This window comes from Fusarium odoratissimum (genome assembly GCF_000260195.1).
Source record: "Fusarium odoratissimum NRRL 54006 unplaced genomic scaffold supercont1.8, whole genome shotgun sequence".
Lineage (NCBI taxonomy): Eukaryota > Fungi > Ascomycota > Sordariomycetes > Hypocreales > Nectriaceae > Fusarium > Fusarium odoratissimum.
The window spans coordinates 1,483,525-1,506,228 of record NW_022158694.1 but is presented as its reverse complement, the minus strand read 5'-3'; the positions used below and the strand labels follow the sequence as shown (position 1 = coordinate 1,506,228).

Genomic DNA, 22,704 nt, shown 5'->3' with positions numbered 1-22,704 from the left:
AATAGAGCCTGACCTGCCTGCAGTGCCTATCCGTAGCAATAGAATCTATCCCGCCCGAAGCGTTCCCCGTTCACCTGTATTCCCGAGCCTGACCCGTGACAAGTTATGCCTTTTAGATTAATAAATATATTAGTAGTATTCTAATATATAATTATAAATATACTTTAAGAGTACCTTAATATATTTATAGTTTACTACTTAGATAATATCCTTATCTTCTCTAATATAGAAGAAGAATATATAGAATATATCTATAAGGTTCTAAAAGCATTATAAGATACTAATATGCTTATTAAACCTATAAAAAGTTACTTTTATTAGAATTAAGTAATATACTTAGGATATAAGATCTTATATAATAAAATTAGAATAAATAGATATAAGATTACTATAATTACTAAATAGAAGGCACTTACTTTAGTTAAGGAAATATAATCCTTTCTAGGATTTACTAACTATTACTAATAATTTATTAAGGACTTTAGTAAAATTACTATACTACTTACTGAGATTACTAAGAAAGATAAAATCTTTAAATGGAATAATAAAGCCTAAGAAGCTTTTAAACAGCTTAAGATAGCTATTATAAGCAAACCTATTCTAATTATATTTAACCTAGAATAATAAGTTAAACTTAAGACTAATACTTCTAACTTTGCCTTAGGAGGATAAATAAGATAACATAATAATAATAGTATATTACACCTTATTGCTTTTTATTCTTATAAGATATATAGAGTAGAACTCTAATACCTTATCTATAATAAGGAATTCCTAGTAATTTTTAAACTATTTTAAGGAATTTAAATACTACCTTAGAGGAAGTAAATACCTAGTAAAAGTGTTTACTGACTATAAAAATATAACTTACTTTATAATAATATAGGAGTTAAACTAATAATAACTATGCTATGCCGAATACCTATGCGAATTCGACTTTATAATAGTATACTATAAGGGCATAGATAATAGATATGTAGATGCTATTAGCTGATAATATGACTTTAATATAGGAATTATTAAAGTCAGATAATAACTCCTAGAAAAGAACCTAAATAGAGATTACTAGTTTATATAACCTGTTAAGATAATAGTAAGAACGATAGCTATAATAGACGAAGATAATGCTAAGTTACTGGATGAACTTATAGATGAATGGCGTATTAAATTTAATATGATAATGACTCTATATGAATGGAGGAAGGGAGCAGAGAAGTGGGGAGGTATTAGATATCGACAAGTACCTATCGTCTATGATTAACTGTATATTCCTAATAAGATACTCGATAAGTATATTAAATATTTGCATTAAACTGTTAAATACCGCGATAAGCTAGATAACGGATAATTTTGGTCCTATATCTATAATAACTACTTAAGGGGATAATGGGAAAAGGTAAATAACTGGTTTTACTGCGATATCTGTCACCTAAGAAAACAAATCTATAATATTAATATAATATAAGAATAAAAATATGACTTCCTTTGCGAATTTCATTCACACCTACTACATAGATACCAAGGAGTAACAAAGATACTCAAAAGACTATAAGAATAAGGTTATAAGGTTAAAAGAAAAGAAGTTAAGAAAGTTATTAAATAATGCGACTTATATGCTAAAATGAAAGCATAATGATATAAACCTTATAGATAATTATAACCTTTACTAGTAGTATAATAACCTTAGGACTTAATTATAATAGACTTTATTATAAAGTTACCTTTATTAGAAGAACCCTTAACTGGAATCTTTTATAATAGCATTATAGTTATAGTTAACTGATTTATGAAATTTTTGTATTATATATTGTACTAGGAATCTATAGATGTAGAATAACTTTCCTATATTTTTTATAGATATATCATTAGCATATATAGACTGCCTAAAGAAATCCTTTTAGATAGAGGAGGCATATTCGTAGTAATATTTTAGTAATTACTTATAGATAGACTTAGATTAAACTATTAACTTATGATAGCATTTAGACTGCAAGTTAATAAATAGACTAAATGAATAAATTAAGTACTTAAATAGTACCTATGGTGTTATATTAACTATAAGTAGAATAATTAGGTTAAGAAATTACTAATAGCCTAACTTGCCTATAATACCATATATAACGAAAGCACGAAGCTTACACCAGCTTATGCCAACTTCGGATTTACACCAAACGCATACTACGACATATAATAAGAAAAATCCATTAATCTAGCCGCTATTATTAAAAGTAATAATATAAAAAATCTATATAAAGAAATAAAAATAGAACTTAAATTTATTAGAAAATAAATAAAAAACTATTATAATCTAAAATGGTTAAAAGGATTAACCTTTTTAGAGGGAAATATAGTTTACCTAGCCATAAAAAACATTAAAATAGACTAACTAATATATAAATTAGATTATAAATTTATTAGACCTTATAAGGTATTATAAAAAATCTTAGAAAATAACTATAAATTAGATCTACTACTGAAAGTTAGACTTTATCTGATCTTTTATATTTTATTACTTAAATTAGTAGTAGATATAATATAAGTTAAAATAAGCAATAAACTATAAGAAATCTTAGGACTAGAAGTTTATAAAGCAGAAGCTATTAGAGATATATATAAAATCAATGGTTAGAGAGAATACTTAATAAAATGGAAGAATTACCTAGAGAATAAAAATATATAGGAACTACTAAAATACCTTATTAATACCTAGCGACGCCTAAAGAACTTCTATTAATATTAAATAAAGGGGAAGTATTAAGGAAGTTATCTCTTAAACCTAGAGAGGACTAATTAATATTATTAGGAATGTAATCTACCTGGAGATTATGAAGTAATGCATCCTTGTGTATATCTAGACCGGATAAAATTGCATCCTGTTGATCTACCTCTTGGAGATTATAATAAGTAGCCTTAGAGTGTTTTTCTTTTATATAACTCTGGATTTTTTAAATCTGCAATAAATAACCAGCAGCCAGAGCTAAATAAGACTATAACACTGCTATTTCTTTATAAAGCTTAAGAAAATCCTTACTTGCTTTATTTTTATTATTCTTTAATTTTTTTTCTTATTTTATTAGGTTTATAACTATTATAGTTAGTAGGAAAGTTAGGGAAAAAGAAAAAGGAAGCTTATAGGAAGATGTGATATGAGTATTATTATAAGATTTTTTAGCCTAAATATACTCACTATAGCGAGTAGAATTAGCAGATATTAGGTATTTCTTGCCTACTTGAAAATAATAAGTATAAGGCATGTTGGCTTCCTTGTTAGAAAATTTAATAGATAATGCAAGCGTTTGGATTTTATGGTCCTTATGGGATAACTGTTTGGATATATGGTTAGATATTATGAAATATAATAATAAAAAGTCTAAGTTGGGATCTATTAAGCGAGGACTGGTGTTAGTTAGGATAACAGGCCTTGAGGATAAGACCATTGGAGAGGAGAGATTATATTATAACCTTAGCGGTTATGTTATGTATATCCTATAAAAACTCTACCTTAGGACCACCCTAATAGCTAACTAGACCAGGGACTAATAGAACTAGGACTAATAGCGCTCTAGGACTATATTACTCTAGGACTAATAATAACTTTATATTATATTATTCTCCTATAAGATACTATAGTATATATAAATATATTTATTTAGTATTAAATAGAACTTAGCTTACTAGCTATTAATAAAACTTCTTTATATTAATTAAGCCTAATATGCATTAAATCTACTATTAAGAGATGTGATACTTCGATAACCGCTTAGCATCACGCCCTATGTAATCTGCTAACAATAAACCCAAGCATGGCTTAGTTTAACATAGTTGGACCTAACCGTCACATAAATTCCCTTATTTGCATGGGTATCCGTGCAGCCTTATTTGCACGGGTACCCGTGCGGGTATGGATGGCCGCCGAAGAGCTAGTGCTGACTCAACAACGATATCAATGTGGTAAGAAGGAGATATGCAGCTAAATGAGCTGAAACCTACTATCTGAGTGTGGCTGCATTCCCCATGACAGACTTGATTCAGATTCGAATAGAGTCTTTTGCTGAAGTTTAACTCTCCAGTGCTGGACTTTATTGGGCTGGACTCTGTTATACGAGCCACAAATAATTCCCGTCCCTGCTGATGAGAAATCACTCCTTTGATGTCTTGGATTATTGTATGGTCGCAGGACTGTGCGGTGCATCGGGTGTCTAGTGTGAATTCATACTGGCCGTCCTGCAATGAAAGGGTCTTGACACAAAATCTAGATTTTCCAGAGTCTAATTTTGAACCTGTTGAGCGACCGAGTTTCACTATTGGCTTGGCTTTGATAAGGATGTCCAAGCTCAGAAGGAAACCTATGGCTGAAGAGGGTGTTGACTGATTGTGGAGACTACTATCCATGTTGACAGTGGAATCTCTATCTATCTCATCGGAGGATGAAGAATCGACAGACTCTGCATACTCCGTTGGTGCTTCCAGAAGTGGGTTGGAGCCATTAGATCGATTGTCTTGTCCTCCTTCAATCCAAGGATACAGATCCAAGGCTTGATAAGTCCCATAAGGGTCATATGCGTCAATGTGCGTAGGCTGTGCTGTGCTGTAGGTGTTCTTATCTAATCCTTCGTCGGCTTCAAATGCCGCATTGTTTCTGTTATCTCGTGGCTGCATACCAGCCTTTGTTTCTTTGCAATCGCTTTGTTCGTGTCTCGGGCGGCGGCGGCGTCTTCTTTTGATAATTGGTTTTGCTCGTCGTTCATCGAAGAAAAACAGCTTAATCGGCCTCTCTGGTCTCTCACGAGTGCTTTCTGATTTTATTTCCTTGTGATGTTCGTTTATCTTTTCTGATAATTGGTCGATTGAGTTCTGAACTCTTCTATGTCTTCGCGGGTTAATAATTATATCATATTTTAGGCTTCTTCCGCCGACTTACCCAGAATGTACGCTGCATAGCCCGATTAGTGAGACTAGCAAGTGCATAGACGCCTTTGCATGTGTTATTGTTTCAAAATGAGCGCGAATGACTCGCTCCTTGACAACAAAGCCAAACCGGCGGTACATCGTGAATATCCACTGACCAACTTCCCACTTCCTTCTCTTTTTTTCAGGCCTTTTTTCAAGTTGTTCAAACCTTTTTAAAAGCCCCTTTGCATCTTGATAAACCCTGCCCAAATCTTTGTTACATGATCTAAGTTGGTCGTGAAGCTTTCTTTGAATATAGGATGCCAAATCCTCTTTATCTCTCGGTGGAAAATGAGCTGTCATCTCGTTGATCATATCACGGGTCTAATGCTTGTATTAGGATCGAAAGCAGCGGTTATGGAAGTGATATCCTACATTAACTATATTATGTAACGCAGCTGAGTATTCGTACCACACTTGCGGAGCATTCTTGATGGCTGCCCCAAACATTGCGAGCTTGACAGCAACGTCACCGAGGGCGATGGTTGTCCCAATGATCTCCATGAGGGTTTGGTTCTTGTGAAGGAATTTATATTTGATATTAAAAGTTTTTCTTTCGAATGAAAAGACTGAATCTCAATATTCATTAATCTAAATGCTGATTGAGATGCTCTAATGTATGTCTTACTGCACGAAATGTGAGCATGAGAAACAATTGATGGCACTTGATGTATCGGCCCTGACCTATTTTATGCTCTTCATAGTAAATGCACAAAGGCCTGTTCTTACAAGGTTTGCCTTGGATGTCGCCTCGAGTACGCCTCACTTTCTAGAGTCTATAAGCAAGCCAAGGGCTTCAAGCTATCCTGAGTACGTCTTCCAATAAATTGAAGTGTTGCCTGAAACGTGTAGTGAAGATCCTGCAAAGCAGTACATGGTGTCTTGATTTACCCCGCCTATGCATGCAACTGAACTAAATAAGTAATGCTTTCCCAGACTGCACCATGCTGGCTAGGCAGGCTGTTACAGTTGAGGCCAGCCACTTCCTTAAGTGCCTGCCATGCGACAATCTTTCTAAGTCCAAGTCAAAAAGAAGAAGCCATTTGGCCCTAATCCATATTTAGCTGACATACGACGCGGCGAAATCTGCCGTAAGAAAAGGAGCGCCGAAACAGACACAGGACTAGCGCATCCCAGACCAGCTTATGACCAGTTCTTCAGAGACATACGAGGCCGTAGGAGCATAGCCCCGGACTTGCCGGTTTATTAGGCAGTTATCACCAAGGAATTTGCAACTAAACTGCATTATAATAGAGTTGGTTTTGCATTATTCAAGGAGCAAGTTATTAGTCAAATGACCTGGAAGAAACATGCACAACCGTTCAATAACCCATTGTAGTGCAGAGCCTCATTTATATGTTTGCGAACCATAAGTCAGCAAGCAACAAAGGCACCTGCATCGCGGAGGTGGTCAGCACATGTGGGGTAACATTGATTGCCAGACTAAGTCGCACAACCCTGAAATATATCAGGCCAACAAGCGGGCTGTTCTTAAGGCAGCACTGTAGATGCTGAATCTGCCCCGATATGGCGGCTCCCCAGGTTGGATTCCTTATGTAAGGGGCTCGAACCAGGGTCCAAAATAAAGGAGCAACCAGAACTATAAGCAATAGATTTGAGTCAAGTCAAAGGTAGCAAAAAAGTAAACTCTGATGAGACTGGGACTCGAACCCAGGAGGATTGCTCCACCAGGAATTGGTGTTAAGGTTAACCTTAACCTGGCGCCATAACCAACTCGGCCATCTCACCGATGTCATTGGATTGATAATCCAAAGAGTTTCTCTGGACTATACACAAAACAACCAACGAAAGGCCTTGCCAAACTGATGCTTCTTGGGATCTTCTCGTTGTGCATCGCCTCTCAACGGTATATACCAAATGTCGATTTGAAGAATAATTCAGTTGCATTGATCGAGGTATCAGGTACTTATCTGACTCCCATCAACTGTCTATTGCACTTTTGCTAAAAATGTGAGAGCACCCAATGCATATCCATCTAGCCCAGTCTTGAGCGTTGGTTGAATAACCGGAGCGAACTTGGAAGAATGATTCGCAGCAATACTCTGCGCAACAGTCCCATCCTTCTCAGCCTTATCCCATACCTCACCATCAACACAACCATACATGAAAAAGCAGTATGGCTTATCAACAGCAGTAGCCAAGATGGAAAAGTCCTCGCTAAAAGCCAGTTTCGGCATATCCCTATCATATTTCCTAGGTCCTTCGCCAAAGTGCGCCGCGAATGACTCTTCAACTCTCTTGGTAATAGCTTCATCGTTGATCGTCAGAGGAAAAGCTCGGGTTTGCTCAAACTCTGGACTTTTGAGGACATTGGCGCATGAGCATTCTGCTTCGATGACTGTTTTTATGCGCTTCAGAAGACGCTCGCGGGTTGCGACGGTAGTAGATCGAGTATCGACGCCGAGAACGGCGGAGTCGGCGATGACGTTCTCGGCGTCACCAGCGTGAATACTCGTGACAGTTACCACGCTCGACTCAGCTGGGTCAACTTCGCGGCTGACTAGTGTCTGTAGTTTCAGGATAGCATTTGCTGAAATTGCGATGGGATCAATGGCAGTATGAGGCATACTCGCATGCGAACCTTTGCCGTGGATGGTGACCTTGTAGTTGTCCGCACTTGTTGCAACGAGTCCTCTTCGTGTACCGATCGTACCAGCACGAAGCGGCCTGACATGCGCTCCCAAGACGAATTCTGGAACGGGAACTTCATGTTTCGTATAAAGACCATCATCAACCATGGCTTGCGCGCCAGTACCTCGCTCTTCAGCTGGCTGAAATGCCAGCACCAGAGTTCCAGCCCAATGATCCCGGGACGAGAAAAGTGTCGCTGCAGCGCCCAGCAACGTCACGATGTGCATGTCGTGACCGCAAGCATGCATAACAGGTTTCTCAACTCCGCTCGCAGCATGAATCATTCGCTTGGTGCTGGCGTACTCGAGTCCAGTGGTCTCTTCAACCGGCAAAGCGTCAATGTCTGCTCGAAGTAAGACAGTGGGGCCATCGCCGTTGCGGAGAACGGCAGCGAGACCATGGCCACCAATGTGAGGTTTGATGATCAAATCATCGGGACCAATTTCCTTAAGTCGCTGGGCGATAGTAGCAGCTGTTTCGATTTCTTGGTTGGAAAGCTCGGGGTTGCGATGGAGATGTTTGTACAGCTCCTCCAAAGGCTGTAGGTCAGGCCGATGCTGATCTACTAGCTCTGATAAACTTGATTTTGACATTTCGTAATGGAAATGGTTACAGGCGTGAGACTGAGAGGAATGAGGGAGTCATATAGTGTGGAGGAGTTGTGGATTCTTCATGCTGAATCCTCCGGACGTTTACCCGAGTCATGTCATCTTTGCTTACACCATCGTCGCTGGGCCGAGGCCGCTGTCTTAGGCCAATTTATAGGACTTCGCATAAATTCATCATAAAATTATGAGACTTAAGCGAAGCTCAGAATTGTTTCAGAATAGGCTGCTCAACTAATAATGAAGAATCGCTATGGGAACTATTTCGAGATAGCTAACGTGTCTACCCTGAAGAAATTAACCGGTACCCTTCCGAAGCTCTCGGGGACAGCTTCCGAGAATCAAGAAGCGGGCGTCTAGGTGAATTATAGGCGAATCGCCAGAGTCATAGTAGAAAACATTGGAAACACGCCGCAACCTTTGTTGCAATACTAGTAAAAGCGAACATATAAGACTTAGGGCAAGAATACAATTGAGTTAAATCAAGTCTGGAGTTGAAGCTAAGTATGTACCAAGAAGTTCTGCATCTAATCAAATTACAGGGTTCCCATTGGCAACGAATATCAGTCGCTGGCCGCCTCTCTCTCTATCCTCTATCTATTTCTGGGCCCGTTTGCTTATAGCGCCGCATACTCAAACACAGGCTCATCAGGCTGACAAGTAGTGTTGAGCTTGGGCATCTCCCCATCAACAAAATAGTTCTTGACAATTTCTTGCGTACAGTTCGATGGGTGAGCCATTAGTCCGTGCTATAAGTCTCAGTTAGTAAAGATTCCAGATTAACTCTGCTATGTGGGGGATACTTACACCAACGCCTTCATGAACCACGACTCGACTTCCTCGGAACTGAGCTGATACGCCCCAAGCGCTGCTCAAAGGCGTAACGGGATCATATCGTCCATTAACGATAAGAAGCGGGTTACTCGTCTTGACATTCCTCAGTTTGTTAATGTCAATCTGCTCCGTAGCAGAAAACTTCCATTGCGCACAGAATAGTCTTGCAACTGTTCCCAGTTCAGAGAAAGATCCCTCAGCGCGATGAGCTTGGAAAATCGAGAACAAATCATCCTGATCCTCAACTCGGAACGAAGAGTCGCTGCATGCAATGCCGTTGGTGACGAATTCAGCTGCAATGTTCCATTCGCTTTCCAGCGGGCTTTCATTCCTGGTATTGAACATGGCTGTGATGTTATTGTTGAAAAGGCCTTCAATGCGGCTGATGATGCTGGGATATGTAACGGGGCTGTAGAGTTCTCCGAAGATGAAGGTTTTGAACGTGGCGATGAGAAGGTTTAGATCGTCACTAGGGAGATCCTCGTCATCGGCATCGCCGCCTGGCAGAGTTCCGTTGAGATAGCCCTCGAGCATCTCTCTAAACTCTGTGAGGAGACTCTCGCCTGTTGTGCTGTTTCCGTGGTAGTCTGCAAGAGAGCAAAGTTCCTTTCCAGACTCAACACACTCGTCCAAAAGATTGGAAAGTGATCGCTCGGCATCTCTCATGCTGTTGATCCAGGTTGTAGCCGCATAATCATCGGCTTTCAAATTGGCGTCGATCAACATGCGGCCAATACGCTCAGGGAACATAGAAGCAGTAACCTGACCTAGGATAGTGCCATAAGAGACTCCCCAGTAGTTCAGCATGGGTCCTTGACCCAACGCATCAACAATAGAGATCATATCCCTCGCGACAAAAGGCGTTCCAACAAAACGCCCTGTATCTTGTCTACTCTCATAGCAATTTTCCGCCAAGGTACCAGCAAGTTCCCAAGTCTCATTTCTGACAAAATCCCAGGTCTCAGCCTGCGGAATCGTGTTGAACTCTCTACGACGCAGACTTGCTGCACTTGTGAGATTAGTTCCAGTGCCAGCACCTGTTCCATTACAGATGAAAGGAATTGTACGACCGGTACCTCTGAATTTACAATTAGTGTTACATAACACCAAGAATAGGAAGAGGCTGAGCTTACCGGGGGTCGAATCCAATGACATCATATTGTCCGCCAAGAACTCTGCGATGCATGTCAGCATTGAATTACAATTTTACCGAGGCAACTTACTTGGCAAGTTCCATTCCCGACCAGACGATAGCTTCAACGCCCGAACCGCCGGGGCCGCCGGGATTGTAAAGAACACTGCCTAGATAGGGCTTCTTGGTGGCTTTGGCTTTGATCAAGTCAAGTTGAATGGTCTCGCCGTTGCTAGCGGAGGTATAGTCCAAAGGAACAGAGAGTCTGGCGCAGTCATAATTTCTTTGTCGTCTGTTTGTTGAATTATCTCCAAAGTCCAAGTCACATTCTGACCAGTCGATTTTGGAGCTGTTTGAGTTCTTTAGGTCATCTCTGGGTTTCAAAGTAGCGAAAACATCTTTTGGTAAAGATGAGGCCTGTGCTGCCTGGAGAAGAAGAGGGCTCAAAAAAACAGTTTGAAACTTCATGATGAAGAAGTTGATGCGGTATGGAACATTCTAAAAATTCGGGATATTCTTCATTCTATTTAAGCTTAAAACTATAGGACTTTCAGTCTGCTTTGTCCTTCATCGTCACGGCACTGCCTTGTTTGTTAACAAGGCTATGTTTCTCGGCAAAAGCCAAGGGTTAGTCGTACGTAGAGACGGAACAGCCCAGACTCGGATGACCCAACCAAATCCCCATTTCTAAGACGCGTTAATCCGTGGCTCAACGGCTGAGCCTTGCTAGCGGTATATTTCGCCTGTAATGGAAAGTGGACTGAGGCGTTGGCTAAGAGAATGAGATCTGCCTTGGGGGCCAACGCCTTGGCGCCCAGCTTTATTTCTCAGCTTGCGGAGGTCGACGTTGGCTCTAGGCTACACGATGCGTCATGACGAGGCTCGCCAAGTAGAGGATCCAGAATTGGGATTGAAGGATTCATTCGCATGATTTAGCCCGATGAATGTGAATGCGGTGAAGCAAAGAAAGATGCCGTCAAGGAGTATTGGCATATGACGCATCTCACGAGTCTTGTTCATGGTGTATTTTATTATTAAATTTTATAGTGCTGACTCTGACAGCGGAAAACTTTTGATTTGAGTATTCGGACCGCTTTGATCTTGAAAGGCGCATGCCTCAGGATTTGCTCTCAGGGATATGCCAGATGGTTTACGTGACCAAAGTTTCTGAATATCCGTCAGATTTCGCACTTTATAATCTTGAAACCATGTCATCGGGGCAATGGATAAGAATTTGCCTAGTTAGAGAGAGGGTAGGTAAAGAAGTCAGCATTCATAAAATTCTTATGATGAAGATATGATGAGAAATCTGTCGAGGCTGGATCGCCCTTTTGCTCACATACGTCAAGGCTATGAAGCCTCTCGGGTTGATTATAAAGTATTTGTCATAGAACTACTCTATAAGCTTGATTCTTCCATATATTTTGGTTGACAGTCTCTTTCATCTCTTTCCTGCCATGTGAGAAAATCTAGTGCCGCGACCCTGCCGCTCCAATACTATAAGATCGATAGGTTCGGCTTCAAACTGACAGAACGATGGGCAATTTTCTGTTTAGTATAACTAAGCTATAGGCATTCTATACCCAAAACCTTATCTTCAAACTTTTAGCTCTTATTATTTCCACCTTATCTTGGTCCAAGCATAGTTTATACTGCCTGGAGCTTAAATAAAATAGGGTTTATTCTTCAGTTTTGTGACTGTAATGCTGAGAGAATTTAACTTTCTAAACTTAGTATCATAGACTTATAAATAGCTGTCTTTACCCAGTCCAGCAGTTTCTCAGTTCTTAGCGCCTCGACCCCCAAGATCAACATCGCCATCTCACTATCAAACCCCGGGACAGACAGAAGTACCATGATGTGGGTTAATCCATCCTTGGAACGAAGAGTTCCTTTGACAAGGGATGAGATCCTCGTTGAGACTCGCGGTCGGATGGAAGCAAGTCATCGCGCATGGATTCACCAGCACTCAGTGCGACGGGTATTCCAACCATGTCCTTTGCCTCGCAACATCTGTCCCTACCGTATTCACGACGTTGTAGAGGATCTAAGTGTCGACCAGGCCGAGGATTGCTGCAACAAGTGTGTGCCGATATATATTATTCCGGATCAGTCGCGGTTGAATCATTTTCTTTGCTACGCCCTACACCACTGGCTCTATCACAAATGGTACCGGTTATACCAAAGCGACATCGAATATGGGCAGTTTGTAGCCAAGATATTTATCCCTTGCCCCCCTCTCGATAACTCAACAACCTCACTGGTGTGCCTGATCAATGGTCTCAATGCAAGAATATGCAGTCAGGTGGTGTCCATCCAGCAGTATGTCCAGACATGTCCTGTTGGAGAGAGATTCAGTCCCGAACAAACATTTAGGGACCAGCGGTTCTATATCATGCAGCCACTTTTCAAAGCGATGGCCGTCATTGTTTTGAATGACGACTTCGATGTCCGAATGGTCGATATTGGCAAGATGCCAGCTCTTCTCACCCTCACAGGCGAGACATACGGACTAAGTCAGCCACCATCTTTCGATTCTATCAAGAATAAAGTAGACAAGATTGTTTCAAAAACAACAGTCCAAGTGCGTTTGCACGTGGCGATCGACTTCGCACTCGCTCAGCAAGAGCGAGAAGTCGCTTTCTTTGGCCCGCAGCCCGATCCTGTCGAGTCAACAAGAGAGCTAGAGAGCGGCACGTGCTGTAACATGCAAGAAGTACGAGCATTCGTGAATCAATTGGGCTGGACTGGCGAACCTCTTCAGGGCCCGAGCTCGGCGTGGCTTGATCCTACGGTTCATTCAGAATGGCTTGGGCATGGTGCCAGAGATGATAAGCTTATTTATGAAAGCCTAGAGAAGCAACAAAGATGGGATATTCTTCGTCGGACTGTTGGACTAAAGGAGACCCCGCGCCGACTTCTCAAACGTCGAAATAGCATATCTTGATCAGTTTCTATTATGCTTCGAGTAGATCATGTACATCAAATCCGAAGAATAGAGCGCGAACTGTCTTTGGCTCAATAACTATCACCGCCCTAGAAAGCTCAGTACTCTCCCCCAACGCCATAATGCAAGTGGTAGCCAGAAAAGATTATTATTGTTCTATTCCATAGTAAGTCAGTAACTAAGACCTATTGCTGCTAATTCCGTTATATATCGAATGCCCTCTTAAGAAAGGTTACCGAGCTTCGTTGGTCAAATCTCCATGAGTTGCAAATGTGCCAAGATTTTTGTAATTATGTTGAATGTTCGCCTAGAAACTGAGTCGCCGTGGCACATAGCCAATATATACAGTCAAGCGGCGAATCAGGAGTCTGGTGGACGGGATTTTGAAAGTCGGATACCTATCCTCACATAAAAGCAAACTGAGTCATTCTGAGCCAGAGAGACATAGGTTGTGCAGAGCGACAATTTGAACCTGTGAGGCAATTCTCCTGCGTGAGCCAATATCGCCTGTGCCGAACTTTTGCCATCAAATGTGAATAGAAACCGACGTTTTGATTCTGAAGAAACGGCCAGTATGGTTGAAGCCGTGATTGACAATGAGCAACGTGATCGGCCTGTGTTATGCTGAATTTGGACAGCAGGAATTCTTTCTGGGTCATCCCAAGCATGACTTACTGCCCTAAAGGTGTTAGACAAGAGTACAAGAAACAGCCGGAAGCCAGGAGACGCCACTGCCTTCCGCATCACATCAGGGCTTACCTAGGTGCTTGACCATTGCACCAAAGGGCGTTCTTTAGTAATGGAGGCCGAGGCAGATTCGTATCGCTTTAAGCGAGTTGAAAAGGAACGGGTTTTAAATAAAAGGAAATCTCTTAATACATGAATCCCAATGGAGCCACCTTCGTTGGTGATGACCCGAATGCATTCACCACTATTTAGGTGCCAGATGCGTATTGACCTGCCACCAGAAGAGTTGAAAGCCAGGGTTTAGTTGTATAACGAAAAGCGGCGATACCTGATCGGTATTTGATGACCTTCTGATGAGCTTGGTGTGACATCTTGTTAGATCCGGGGGCATGCTGCACCCATGGGGGCGGCCTTCTTGGGAGCATCTGATCTGGCTAACTACTCGATGGCATGAAGCACTTCAAAGGGCAATGAAGCTGAAGAAGGTGGCGATCAATAATCGGAGCGTTCGTTTGAAGAAAGCTGTGAATCTCGCGCAAATGCTGGCCGTACATCGTTCTGTATTGAGTGTAGATCTATTGTTCGGAACTGTCGGAGCCTTGCGCACCTTGATGGTCGTTTGTTATATCATGATTGTTTGGAAGCTTTCATTGAATCTTCCTTTACGGCTCAAGGCCTCCAGCCAGTGGAATAGATGCTTCTGCAGGAATGCACACCGGGTATGAATTTAGTCAAGCTTTCTCGATTTACTTCCCCTTTCTTTAGAAAGAAGCTGGCCCCGAGATTACGGTACTCAGCTTTCGCCTTGGCAACAGTGCGTACAACAGTTGACTTTCCTGTTCCCGCCATCCCATTGAGCCATAGTATTGGTTTCGATATATCGTCTTCAACCCAGTTGGATAGATCTTTGAGGAGGTCGATTCCGGTATTGGCCAAGCACATTGAGTTATGTTCCTCGGCCTGGGAATCGAAACGGGCAACTTCTGCTCCAGGTAACCGGTCAAGGGTTATATTTGTGTCGATATTCTGACCGAGACACTAGATAAAATAGTGAGCATTAATAATTAAAACATACATCTTTTTCCAATTGACCCTAAGGTATCTATCTTCTCCTCAACTGCGCATTTGCGTAAGCGATATATAGTTCCATGATTGGACGACTGCTAAATTGACCTGACACCCTCGATGACTTCTCGTGTGTCTTGGACTTGCTTAGCCGGGACATGGTCGACAAGCTCAACAGCAAAGGCAGCAGCCGTAGCAGCCGCATATCGTTACCACGGCAGTTCTTATGTGAGCCTGCATAGTTGCAGATACCACGGATCGCCAGACATAGGAACTTATCCATCAGCCTCGTAGCTTCCATTTCAGCAAAGAGGAATTGCTGTTGTTCCGATAGATTGTCATGGGTGGTAGCATCCTTGATAAGTGAGTCCCCAGAGGTAATAACACCATAGTGAATCTTGGGATCAGTCGACTCTCGCTCTTCGCGCTCTACCTCCCATTCAGAATCACACTTAGAAGAAGTGAGACCACCAACATTACTGTATTCTGACTTGCACAGCCGGCCGTTCTCGGCCCCCGGGTGAGTATAGTTCCTCCTTCCCCTTGTCTTGAAATAATTGTTCGCGTTCCAAATTATTTGTAGTATATCAGCTGTCTTGGATGACATCATTTTATGCAGTGCTTATAAACTCATTAGCACATGAGGAGTGCTGGAGGAACTTGTTAAGAGAGCCCTTCTGCCCCTAGACGCCGTCTGCCTTCGCGTTTCCAGAGTTGTATTGGACCAGCTCCCCAGTCGTTCCATCAGGTTAGCTGACGACAACATCACCGAGTCGAATATTTTGAGCCTCATCAGGCTGCGAGATGCCCCCTCCTATCCCAACTAACAAGCGAACTCGAATATGTAATAGTGAGCAGATCAAGGCCGATGCAGTAGTTACTGCAGGTATGGTACCGTAGACCATCCCAATTTCCTTGTATATTGAGGCGTCTGTATCCATGAAATGATTTCCTCAATGCAGCCATTCATCTCCCAATACAGCCAAAAACTTCATTCTAGGTGTGAGGAAGGTAAGAAGAGCACCTGCCCTCATCCATTTATTGTAGACCGATGACGTGCCATGTAAACAGCGACTTGTTTTACCCAGATATTGCACTCCAGCCTGAAGACCATCGAATTCGTTGAACGTCTGTTTCCTTTTTTTTTTTGTTTTGTCTACGATTCCCTGCGCCGTTTCTGCTCGTTTGGCCTGGCTTGTCTAGCTAATTGCAATTCCTCTCTCCGACCGTCTCGCTCTGCTCTGCTCTACTCTCGTTCCGTTTCGCTTCCCTGCTCGATTACCTTGCCGCGCCGTTTCCTTTTTCTCTTCACGAATTCCGAGTAGCTCCGCGTTAGATAGCCATTTCCTGCAATATAGCACGATGCCGGCGGAGATCAATGGCCGAGAATTGGACCCTGAGGAGATGATACCGATGGGCCGCCGGAGATATGCGAGGATTGCGGACGCGATCCATCAGCATCCACAAGTTAACCATGGTTCATACAGGACACCGCCTACGCTCTCCCCATTCTACCGCGCAGATTGTTCTTCCGCAGCAAGGCTGTCGGTAAACGATGATATCGAGACAACTCTCGCAAACCACTCGGAACCCCAGAATGGCTATATTCTGGTGAACGTAGATAGCACAACGCCGGATCCAAGGCAGCCCGCCCCATACTCGAACTATGTTCATGAGGAGGGCCGTGTCATCATGTGTATGTTTAACTATAGATATTTCGACCCTAGGCCGCGTTCAGAACAAATGAAATGGGCCGACACAATGGCTGCCAGCTGCGTAGAGGCTTTGAGCCTATCTGGTCGTGCTGCTAACTTGGCGGCTTTAACATCCATTTGGAGGATCAGCATCGACAATAAACAGACGCAGACGATAATCGGTATGCTGCGGGCTATACACAAGTCAACCGGTGGCCCCTTTGAGGTCACCCCGGCTGCTGACGATTTGTTCTTTGCCTTGTTGGAATCAGATCATGGAAGAGGAGTAGCTAGTTTACTGATAGAATATCCTTGGATGTTTGGCTTCAAAACCATCACATCTGCCACCATCTTTCCGGTTCCCACCGGGTCACCAAGTCTTTACTGGAGACTGGAACCTCTGGCTGAGAGGCCACCCGAGCTGCCACCACGAGATGATCTTGGGAGCTCCCCTATATCCAAAAATCAGGCTAGGAAGCATAGAAAGACTATGTCTAAATCATCGATTAATTCCAGCACTTAACGCAGGAAAACCTCGTGTTACTTGGCATGTCCCATGCCATCCATCGTCAATCGAGTCCCGACTGCAACTCAACCTTCCACAACTTCTTATCTAAATACTCCATCTGCTCAGTTCGGTACGTATCATCCTCAACATGAACCACAGACGACTTATCAATATGAAAGACCATATTCTTTCCAGCATCCCACTCATACTCCGGCCACTGAACATCCCCCATACCTTCAAAGTTGGGATCCATCTTGCTCGCAAAGCTAATCCACATTCTCGACATCTTAACAGCCAACTCATCAAATGACCCAGGTCTAGGTTCCGTCGCGTTCAATTGAGCCAACCTTTCAGTGTTGCGGAAGACGAATGGGAGATCAACTGAGTGTCCGGCTCCTTGGACTGCGGGCCGATCTCCCGATACAACGTCGAAGTGATAACTGTACGCTGTGGCGTTACTCTTTGCCCATTTCCTGTTCCATGCTCTCTTCGGTGCATGCATAGCTCTATCACCACCGAAGGCTACCGCACGCTTCCACTGCGATCCATACAAAGCCAATGGGCCTGTTGGGCGTCCTTCAAAGGTAGCAGGAAGGCCGACACGTGGAATATCAGGGTACAGAGCTGAAATGGCTTCGATGGTAGCATTGCTTGCGCCCTCTTTTCGCAGATATGCTTCCCACTCCCGTGTCGTGTTGATACCACGCTGAGCGAAGAAGTCTCCATCATCTGATGCGACTCCATTGATGATTGGCACAGGAACGAATTTGTTCTGTCGAACCAGCTCTGATCGGCTATCACGAATGAAGTCGCCGTCAATAATATCGAGCCAAACGGGAAACGAGACATTGCCGACGATTTGAGCGAGTTCCAGTGATGGTACCTTTCGCAGACACTGCAGGGAATCCTCCGCGGAAGCACAGTTTGTCTTCTTGAGGAGCGTTTTGTATCCCTTCTCAAAGCTCGGTGCGTCTTTGACCTCTACCTCTCCAAAGGCCGTGGGAAACCCAGTACCACTCTCGAGGATAGCGGCTCTAAACAGGCCATCATCTCGACCGCCGAAGGCAGTCAATTGGGACGCAATACTTCGTGCTCCTCCGCTCTGGCCCCATATAGTGACCTTTTCGGGGTCGCCTCCAAAGGCAGCAATGTTCTCTTGGATCCACTGCAGAGCAAGTCTTTGATCTCGGAAGCCATTGTTTCCAACGCCTGCGGACATGACAGCTGAGCTCCAAAGGAACCCCCACGCTCCGAGTCGGTAGTTGATTGAGACGCCGATGATGGGTGAGCCTAGCTTGACAGACTCATTGATGATGTAGCTGAGGTTCGAAGAGGGATCACCACTGAAGCCTCCGACAAGGCCTCCTCCATGGATCCAGACAAGGACAGGAAGTTTTTCCTCGGCAGCTGCAGACGGGCGAACGACATTCAGGTGTAAACAATCATCTGAGCCACCTGAAAGAGGTCCGGAAGGATACCCATATTGGTAACATCTCGACTGGTACTCTGTTGCATTGCGCACTCCGTCCCATGTTGAGTTCAAGGGCTGAGGATGTCGAAAGCGCAGATCGTTCAGCGGCGCCTGTGCATACCGCATACCAAGGAACAAGTCCTGGTTATACGCAGAGTTATGAGTCCCATAGTAAGACCCATTCTTAAGTTCAACAACAGGACTGTTCCGTGGTACCGAAGCAGCGCCCACGGCAACCGCCAAGGCCAGAAAAAGAGAAGAGCCCAACATTGTCACTAACACTTCTACAGACTACCAATCCCTCTCACCGGTCCAAATAGGATATATATATACTCTCCACTTCGAAGCACTTACACCATACCTGCGGCCATCGGCGCCGAGTTTTAGAGCAGACGGTGCTCGGCGCCGCCGCCGAATATGGTGTCTCCCCACACTCTTGACTCTGGGGTTGCGGGGAAGATCCCTGAATAGCTTCAAATTTCTGCAGGCCTAGCATGCTTTGGGACGAACTACCCGGGCGTACTTCGGGGCTTGAGGGTAAATGACGGTTCTCGTGCCTTGGTTTGAGGGATTGGTGGGCTAGATGATGTATTTGACAGGTAGTGAGATGTTTTGAGGTGGTATTGAGACGGGGAAACATTCGCCGATGGAAATATTGTGGCATGGAAGATGGATACTTCGGGGAATGTCTAGATGAGCAGTGCTCAAAAGGCCGCTAGGGTACATATGAGGATTAACGATGAATTCGAACGAGGTATAATTGAGCCATATGTTAAGAAAGATACTGGTGAAGTATCCTATACAGAAACCAGCCTACCTATCTATAAACTCCAAAGCACACCGACTGCACCACGCTGGACAAATACAAACGACCGCCAAACCCATCCAGTCCATCCCTCATCTCCTCTCCCTCAGACCCTTCGTCCTCAACGTAAACTTCGCATCCCCCTCTCCAAAAGGCAACGCAACCCCATCATCCAAACTATCCCGCCTCTCATCTTTATTATGTCCATTACTCTTAATGATCGCATCCCGTAACACATCACCGTTCTGATTAGCCTCACTATCCGCGCTTCCCCTCCGGCTCTCCGTAACACTACTTGAATCGCCATCGAACTGCGCCGACATGGTAGACATGCGTCCTTTCATCCTTCCAGCCCACAATCCGCGAACACCGCCCTTTTTGCGCTCTGGTACTTGGTCGCTGCCGGCGCTGCAGACGTAGAGGAGATATTTGAGGTTGGGAAGCGTATGGCGGATGTCGACGACGCGGAGACCTTGGGATGAGCAGAGTGCTTCGATGTCTTTGTTGAGGAGAAACCATGCGTATTCGAAGCGCCATTGACCAGCTGTTGAACCTCCTCTGGGAAGATATAGTGGGAATTCTCGACGGGAGACTGTTCGGTCTGATAATTGGGAGATATCGTCGCGCGCATATGACCTCGAGCCGAACCAGTCGAGAGGATATGGCAATGGATGCGCTAGATAGAACTGTAGGTGTTTCGTGAGCAGGGCGACAATTCCCAGACCTGCAGATAAGAGGTCCTCAGAGATACTTCTCGCAGCAGCCGCATCGTATATCGAGTTCGGTAATGGTATGTTGCATATCTGGAACGAAAGCGGCGGCGCATTAGGAATCGGCGTGATCGGGAATATGTCCGAAAGGTCGGCGCAAATACGTCTTCGCTGCCCCCGAATCTGCTGTTGCGTCTGCTCAAGAAGCTCCTCCGAAGCAGTCAGCTTCTCTCTACTACTCGCCATGTCCTTCTCCGCTTCATTCTGAAGCTCTCTCCCCTTAACGATAGCTTCGTGCCGACTCCGTATAGACTCCTGCAAATCATCGCGCTTGTTTTGCGCTTGTTTATTCGCCCGTTTTTGCGCTGTAACATACTTATCCGCCATTGCGACAGCCTCCCGCGCCATTTGCGAATTATCAGGCGGGCTTTCGTCTAATATACGATTTATCTCTTCCATTAATCTCTGCTGTGTCTCTATCGCGTCTTCGATTGAACTTTCGAGGTTGGCTAGCTTCATGAGCGCATTGTATGACGATGTGGCTACTTGCGGCGCTTGCTTCGGTTCGGATATCTTGTTGGGGAAGTCGAATGAGTATACGCCGTCTTCGAGGTGGAATATTAATGCGTTGGGCGGGAAGTTTCGGTCCATGAGAGTGCCTATGAAGTTCAGGCGGCGCAGGTCGATTGTTTCTTCAAGAAGAAAGATCCATGAGTCGGCTTTTGGTCGTCGCGCCCAGATTCGTAGTATCATGGAGTGACATCTTGAAATAGCCGATGCGCAATTTTCGAGACTAAAGAATTTGAAGTTGAAGCTCTACAAACAGTCAGATCTCGCTATGTGTCGCAATGGACGCCTCTCTTACCGTAGCTCGCTCGCGCACCTCGCTGATGTAGACAGGCTCAGCATCCCCATCCACATGCAGCGAGTAAAACACATCCCCCACAGCCTCCTCATATAGCGTCTCTAAATTCTTCTGCCGCGCCACAAGATTGGCGTGCGCCAAGCTCAAACTCGTCCTACGCTTCTGCACCGGCCGGAGCGCATCCGGCCTAACACTATCCTTCCTCAAGCTCTCCGACGACCGCGACGGGTGCAATTGGCTCGATTCTTTGACCACTTGTAACTTGCTCGTAGCTAGATCGGCGTCGTCTGCTGTTCTAAGACTCGTAGGCGCGAAGGATAAATTGCGAAGCCAGATGCCGCGAAGGTGACGAAGCTTGCGGTTCTGCGGGAGAAGGCGGGGACGACGGGGTTCCGAGAGGGTCGACATTCTGGTAGTGGCATGCTGCGATTAGCAGCTTGAAATATTGACGGTTATGACATTTGTGGAAACTTTGAGGATAAATGTGAGGATGTGCGTGAAACGTCATCAGTTATGAGGTGGGAGCTTGGAGCTTAGCTGGAATTGAGAGTCGCGATAGTTGCATACCCGCTTTAGTGACATCACATCACAACTGACTTAACCTGGACTTCCATTGACGGTAACTGTTCTTTGGCTGGCGAGAGCTCTTCTCGCAGTAAATTTGTAATTCGCTTAATGGTCAGTTATACGTGGTAATTCGTCACTTCCACCATGATGGTAATTCGCATCTGGTTCCAGTCTAATGCACCCCAGATTCGCGAAGTAAGTGAGACATCGTGCCGAACAAGGGAGGCAAGGGAAGGCAAGAAAACTTGGAACCTCTGTCCTAAGTGACAAAAAGACTTGGGTAAAGACAGTATAATTTAGAATAGGATTAGTGGATCTTAGATTAGGTATTTCTGGTACCTTGGTTTAACAGCAGAAGTTTTTTTGCTCCCTGGGGGAGGTTATTGGGACTACACCTTAACCTTCAAATCCTCCACAGTCTGTCCCTGCGCCAGCAGATTGATGAGCGGCAAAAACAACTTCTCCCCGTTCTTTTCCGTAGCATGAATCTTCTTGAGATCATCCCATGACTTCCAGTACCAGCCCTCACACTTCTGTGGTTCAAGGATCTAGTCATGTCAGCTCATTACCCTGCACAACTTGCAAGACAAACCGACCTGGGGTTGGTCGCTCTCATTAACCAACTGGCAGGACACAAAAATTGTGATGTAGTGCTTCTTCTCTGTTTCAAATACATCGTTCGTAGTGGCAACGTGCTGAAGAGCCTTGACCTTGAGACCTGTTTCTTCAAGGGTTTCTCGCTCTGCGCACGCGAGAAAGCTCTCGCCGTACTCGAGATGACCTCCTGGTAACTGAAGAGTGCCTGTATGCTATTAGCTTCCACTCAACTTTATGTTGATGCAGAATACTTACCAGCTCCGTGACTCCCTATCCGCTTTCCAGTGAGGAACATGCCTTCGCGGTTGTAAATGAGGGCGGCGACGCCGACGCGGGGGTGAGGAGCTTCTGTAGACATTCTGGTACGAGTTTCGGATATAAAACAAAAGAGATGCTGGTTAATGAGTTCGCGATATTGTTTTCCGAAGAAAAGGCAAGGGTATGGCTTCAGTTTTGTGTTGATTAGAAGAACGCCCAGCCAGGCGCAGTTACCCAGCTAAGCTGATGAGTCATCGCGAAAGCGTATCTTCTGTGGTGAGATGTGTAACAATGGGGGGCAGTGATGATACAACTGGAAAATTAGAGGATCATCGGAAGGAATGTGATGAATTCTAC

General features: G+C 44.1%; 9 protein-coding genes and 1 non-coding gene across 11 annotated transcripts; 2 read left to right on the top strand and 8 right to left on the bottom strand.

The window, feature by feature from the left end:
- Positions 1-3,045: 3,045 nt before the first annotated feature.
- On the bottom strand, positions 3,046-5,454 carry FOIG_06341 (uncharacterized protein; the record flags this gene model as incomplete). Its single annotated transcript, XM_031205391.1, has 4 exons — positions 3,046-3,085; positions 4,217-4,809; positions 4,922-4,955; positions 5,363-5,454. The coding sequence occupies 4 exons, from the start codon at positions 5,452-5,454 to the stop codon at positions 3,046-3,048; spliced, it is 759 nt and encodes a 252-aa protein (XP_031065640.1).
- Positions 5,455-6,600: 1,146 nt separating this feature from the next.
- On the bottom strand, positions 6,601-6,699 carry FOIG_06340. The gene has a single exon. It is a non-coding gene; the product is annotated as a tRNA-Leu (tRNA).
- A 200-nt stretch (positions 6,700-6,899) lies between these two features.
- Positions 6,900-8,305, bottom strand: FOIG_06339 (hippurate hydrolase; the record flags this gene model as incomplete). The annotated part of the gene is made up of 1 exon (XM_031205390.1): positions 6,900-8,305. Exon 1 carries the CDS (start codon positions 8,193-8,195, stop codon positions 6,900-6,902), a length of 1,296 nt encoding a protein of 431 aa, XP_031065639.1. The 5' UTR covers positions 8,196-8,305.
- A 362-nt stretch (positions 8,306-8,667) lies between these two features.
- Positions 8,668-10,648, bottom strand: FOIG_06338 (uncharacterized protein). Its single transcript, XM_031205389.1, has 4 exons — positions 10,265-10,648; positions 10,175-10,216; positions 9,015-10,119; positions 8,668-8,956 (listed from the first exon to the last, which is right to left on the bottom strand). Exons 1-4 carry the CDS (start codon positions 10,639-10,641, stop codon positions 8,825-8,827), a joined length of 1,656 nt encoding a protein of 551 aa, XP_031065638.1. The 5' UTR covers positions 10,642-10,648; the 3' UTR covers positions 8,668-8,824.
- A 1,941-nt stretch (positions 10,649-12,589) lies between these two features.
- Positions 12,590-13,120, top strand: FOIG_06337 (uncharacterized protein; the record flags this gene model as incomplete). Its single annotated transcript, XM_031205388.1, has 1 exon — positions 12,590-13,120. One exon carries the CDS (start codon positions 12,590-12,592, stop codon positions 13,118-13,120), a length of 531 nt encoding a protein of 176 aa, XP_031065637.1.
- Positions 13,121-14,909: 1,789 nt separating this feature from the next.
- Positions 14,910-15,482, bottom strand: FOIG_06336 (uncharacterized protein; the record flags this gene model as incomplete). Its single annotated transcript, XM_031205387.1, has 1 exon — positions 14,910-15,482. The coding sequence occupies one exon, from the start codon at positions 15,480-15,482 to the stop codon at positions 14,910-14,912; it is 573 nt and encodes a 190-aa protein (XP_031065636.1).
- A 752-nt stretch (positions 15,483-16,234) lies between these two features.
- FOIG_06335 (uncharacterized protein) lies at positions 16,235-16,791 on the top strand (the record flags this gene model as incomplete). Its single annotated transcript, XM_031205386.1, has 2 exons — positions 16,235-16,568; positions 16,733-16,791. 2 exons carry the CDS (start codon positions 16,235-16,237, stop codon positions 16,789-16,791), a joined length of 393 nt encoding a protein of 130 aa, XP_031065635.1.
- A 344-nt stretch (positions 16,792-17,135) lies between these two features.
- FOIG_06334 (uncharacterized protein) lies at positions 17,136-18,815 on the bottom strand (the record flags this gene model as incomplete). Its single annotated transcript, XM_031205385.1, has 1 exon — positions 17,136-18,815. One exon carries the CDS (start codon positions 18,813-18,815, stop codon positions 17,136-17,138), a length of 1,680 nt encoding a protein of 559 aa, XP_031065634.1.
- A 470-nt stretch (positions 18,816-19,285) lies between these two features.
- Positions 19,286-21,433, bottom strand: FOIG_06333 (uncharacterized protein). The gene is made up of 2 exons (XM_031205384.1): positions 20,926-21,433; positions 19,286-20,876 (listed from the first exon to the last, which is right to left on the bottom strand). The coding sequence occupies exons 1-2, from the start codon at positions 21,331-21,333 to the stop codon at positions 19,443-19,445; spliced, it is 1,842 nt and encodes a 613-aa protein (XP_031065633.1). The 5' UTR covers positions 21,334-21,433; the 3' UTR covers positions 19,286-19,442.
- Positions 21,434-21,767: 334 nt separating this feature from the next.
- Positions 21,768-22,693, bottom strand: FOIG_06332 (uncharacterized protein). Of its 2 annotated transcripts, XM_031205382.1 has the most exons (3): positions 22,345-22,693; positions 22,089-22,294; positions 21,768-22,040 (listed from the first exon to the last, which is right to left on the bottom strand). In XM_031205382.1, the coding sequence occupies exons 1-3, from the start codon at positions 22,445-22,447 to the stop codon at positions 21,882-21,884; spliced, it is 468 nt and encodes a 155-aa protein (XP_031065631.1). In that variant the 5' UTR covers positions 22,448-22,693; the 3' UTR covers positions 21,768-21,881. The 2 variants fall into 2 exon arrangements, with proteins under 2 accessions (XP_031065631.1, XP_031065632.1); XM_031205383.1 differs by having other exon boundaries at positions 21,768-22,294.
- Positions 22,694-22,704: the final 11 nt, after the last annotated feature.